The 4,379-nt window shown below is 36.1% G+C and overlaps 1 protein-coding gene across 1 annotated transcript in view; it reads right to left on the bottom strand.

Annotated features, from left to right (window-relative positions):
• Window positions 1–3,771: 3,771 nt before the first annotated feature.
• LOC137652555 (uncharacterized) overlaps window positions 3,772–4,379 on the bottom strand; it is a 167,472-nt gene continuing 166,864 nt past the window's right edge. The window contains exon 36 of the mRNA XM_068386045.1: window positions 3,772–3,794. Within this exon, the coding sequence (XP_068242146.1) occupies window positions 3,772–3,794 (23 nt within the window). The remainder of the gene's footprint in view (window positions 3,795–4,379) is intronic.

Raw genomic sequence — 4,379 nt, 5'->3', positions numbered from 1 at the left:
TAAGGACCACCTACATACCCTTGTGAGTTAACTCTTACTCTGCTACCTTAAGAGTATGTATTGTAGCCTGCAAAGTTATTTGATTGAGAGAAGGGTGCTTACTTGTAGGTCCAGGCAAATAATTCAATGTGGACCACCTTCATACCCTTCCGAGTTAACTTTTACTCTGCTACCTTAAGAGTATGTATTGTAGCCTGCAAAGTTATTTGATTAAAAGACGGGTGCTTATTTGTAGGTCCAGGCAAATAATTCAATAAGGACCACCTACATACCCTTGTGAGTTAACTCTTACTCTGCTACCTTAAGAGTATGTATTGTAGCCTGCAAAGTTATTTGATTGAAAGAAGGGTGCTTATTTGTAGGTCCAGGCAAATAATTCAATAAGGACCACCTACATACCCTTGTGAGTTAACTCTTACTCTGCTACCTTAAGAGTATGTATTGTAGCCTGCAAAGTTATTTGATTGAGAGAAGGGTGCTTACTTGTAGGTCCAGGCAAATAATTCAATGTGGACCACCTACAAACCATTCTGAGTTAACTCCTACTCTGCTACCTTAAGAGTGTGTATTGTAGCCTACAAAGTTATTTGATTGAGAGAAGGGTGCTTACTTGTAGGTTCAGGCAAATAATTCAATAAGGACCACCTACATACCCGATGAATATCTAGAACTTTCATTCGTTCCTGCCTCATTTTTCACATAAACTGCGAGTTGATATGTTGTATGGTGGTAGAAGTCACGAGGGAAGTCTATTATGTAATCATGGATATTCTGAGCTGCGAAAGAGTCTGCATGCATGTTGCCACTTTTGGGGTCTCTTGCCGAATTCGTTTTATATTCCCACACTGCCTCGATGTCCAAATCTCTGCCATTGATTTTTCGACAATCATTCTCTAAGGTAACTCTGCATTCTTTACGTGATTTGTAGTCACCACAGTCTATCTTTTCGACCTTGATTGCTGGCACTGTAAAAGAAAATTCTCTTAATGGAGCGAATCAAATATTAGACTTCCATCGTACATGGAGTTTGAGAAATGGAAAGCGGCTGGGTGCAGCCCATAATCTTTAGCATCTTCCTCCCACGAGCATCGTGAGTGGCCGCCACCTTCTCAAAACTAATTCACGTAAACATAACATTAATATTAATAAAACATAGATAATTATGATACTTTAATATTGACATACGTGGCTGGCGTTCGCAGCACCTCTATGTGCTGCTTGCCAGAACAGAGGAGAAATGCATGTGGGTGGAGCATGTTAAAGATTGTGAGCTGCATCCAGTCTTAGTCATAAAATATGGACGATAAAAGAAGTTTCAGGACAGAGTAGTCTCATAATTTTATTTATCATACTTTTAATTCACATAGTAAGTACATATACATATACATATATATACATATATATATATATATATATATATATATACATATATATATATATATATATATATATATATATATATATATATACATATCCTGTACACACATACACATACATATATGTATATATATATATATATATATATATATATATATATATATATATATATATATATATATATATACATATATACATATATATATATACATATATAAATATATATATATATATATATATATATATATATATATATATATATATATATATATATATATATACATACACACATGTCAGCATCTATCAAAATAGTACCAGAGTCTATTGTGTATTATCAAATCTTCACATAAAGAAGAGCATATACCTTCCGGATCAGTTTCGTGAGAGATCTCCTGATATCCACTGAATCCAGCTTCGTTTCCGATGGCAATCCTGAATGTAACACGGGCATAAGGCAGAGGTTTGGGGAAGGAGACCTCTGTAGCCTGTGTTTCCTTGACTGCTGGGTTTTCTGTCACCTCGCCACATGCAATAGGTTTGACCTGAGGTGAAGAGAGATAAAAAAAAAAGAATAGAGAATGAAGGCACGTTGAGTACAAATGCTGGTTGCATAGTGAGGAATGCTAAGAGCCATCTCTTTTCAGATACACAAAACTCTTCAAATTCGCCGTAAAAACGGTAAACATCCTGGATTAAATGTTGCCAGTCATTTACCGTTTTAAAAAACGGATATATTGAAGTTAAAGTGTGTGATATTACGGTCACCAACCGGTGAAAGATAATAACAAAGTAGAGTAAAAATTTCGGTCGCCTGTAGTTTACTGAAATACAGCTGAGAACAGTATATTTTTATGGAGAATATCCGATCAAAATTACGGTTTTTTAACAGTGTATTTCACGGGATGTTGGAATACTTGAATCGCAGAAAGTCTAGCTAAAGATCTTATCCTAAAAAGGAATGAATCCAAAACAAGTCATGCAAAAGGTTGGGAGACTCAGTATAGAGGAAATAAAATAATCTCAGTATAACTTGAAGGAAAGGAGTCGCTTAACACGAGGAGTCGCGTAATACGAGGCAGTCATTTCCCCCCAACCTGAACAAGAGCAATAATCTATGAGAAATTAAATAACCACAAGAAAATCTCACCTCATATGTGTATTTATAGCTTATATTTCCCTCCACGTCCGATGGTCTATTCCATTTGTATGTCACTGAGCCAGAATCTTCAAAGATTCTTTCAAGAGAAGGTGGAGTGGTTGGTCCTGTGAGAAAGAAATACATATGCGAATATTTATATATTTGAGGCAAAAAATTGGGCTGCGATGGTTCTAATGGAAGATAATATGAAATATTATTTATTGTATTTTCTGATTAATAAAATATAGACCAAAACATATGATTTAGTAAGGACATAACAAGAGCACACTTGAAAAACAAGTTTTAACTTTTGATGTTCCACCGATTCAACTGCCTGATTAGGAAGATCATTCCACAACTTGGTCATAGCTAGAATAAAAATGTTAGAATACTGTGTAGTGTTGTGACTCATAATGGAGAAGGCAGGGCTACTAGAATTAACTGTATACCTGATATTACGAACAGGATGGTACTGCCAGGGAAGATCTGAATGCAAAGGATGGTTAGAGTTATGAAAACTTTTGCATCATGCATAACGAACTAACTAAACAACAGTGTTAGATTAACATCTAGATCAAGACTTCTTCTTCTTTGTGTGCACCTTTCCCACTTCCATGTGGGGTCGATGTTTATGGCCAGCGTTCTCCATCTACCTTTCTCCCACACTTCATCACCGGATAATCCCTTTGATCGAAGGTCATCCTCGATACAGTCCATCTGCCTTTGCTTTGGTCTCCCTCTCCTTCTCGTTCCCTGTACCTCCATTTCCATCACTCTCCTCCCAATATACTGTTCATCTCTTCTCATGACATGGCCGTACCACCTCAGTTTACTTTCTTGGATCTTATCTGATAGTTCTCTAACTCCTGCGGTACCCCTATTTACCTCATTCCGTATCTTTTCTCTTCTTGTCACCCCACACATCCATCTCAACCAAGTTGAGGCTGGCTTGCCCCCCCCCCCTCAGGGCCTAGGTTATCTAGATCAAGACTAAGAATTTGTATTAAACTCTACTCAACTACTTGGCAAACAAGATATAGGACCTGCTTGGATCTATGATTGTGAGAGTCTACCAATGGGTTATTATCAATATTAGTTCATAACTTGTTCCTGCTCTTCTGTTAATGTGAAGGGACATGAAAATGATTGAGCCACATGAGATATGGGGATCGTTCCTATTACATTTTATTCTCAGGAGAAACAGAAATACTAATGTCGCCACATATATATATATTCATAGCAAACTTTCCGACATTCTAAATGTCATCATCAGTGCTACCTAAAGTGAAAATAATAGAAACAATACAATTTCAAATAAAAATTTACATAAAATAAGTAAAGAATTATTAAAAAATACATACAAATTGAATAGAAAATCAGTATGTTACGAAAAGGGGGACAGCAGAGGTATTGCAATTGAGGTCATGCATAAAATATTCCATGTGAAGAGATTTAAATATTCTTGATTCACTGAAGAGCAAGAATTGACTATCTTAAAATGCTCACTTGGTGAAACGAACTTACATATTTCCTAGCGTTCCCTAACATCTGAGTGTTTTGAATTACTAAGAGGGAGATCCATTCTGCTCGACTTTCCAATATGATTATCGGTCCTGACTTTGAAGTGCTGGCACGATAAGTGCTTCCCAAACAGCAAACTTAGCAGATTGGACATGAAAATTTGTAAATAACCGATGATCTAATGGCAGTCAGCAGGCGATCTTTAAAACTAGAAAACGATCTAATTTTAAACTTATTTACAAAAATAAACCTAAAATCTATTTGTGGACATGTCTTAGAGAACTGTTTAAGGTACCCGGCTCGCATGACTGTATATGGGGATATAGGACGAAAAATGAAAAAT

This window comes from Palaemon carinicauda, chromosome 13 (genome assembly GCF_036898095.1).
Source record: "Palaemon carinicauda isolate YSFRI2023 chromosome 13, ASM3689809v2, whole genome shotgun sequence".
Lineage (NCBI taxonomy): Eukaryota > Metazoa > Arthropoda > Malacostraca > Decapoda > Palaemonidae > Palaemon > Palaemon carinicauda.
This window is presented reverse-complemented; position numbering and strand designations above follow the sequence as displayed.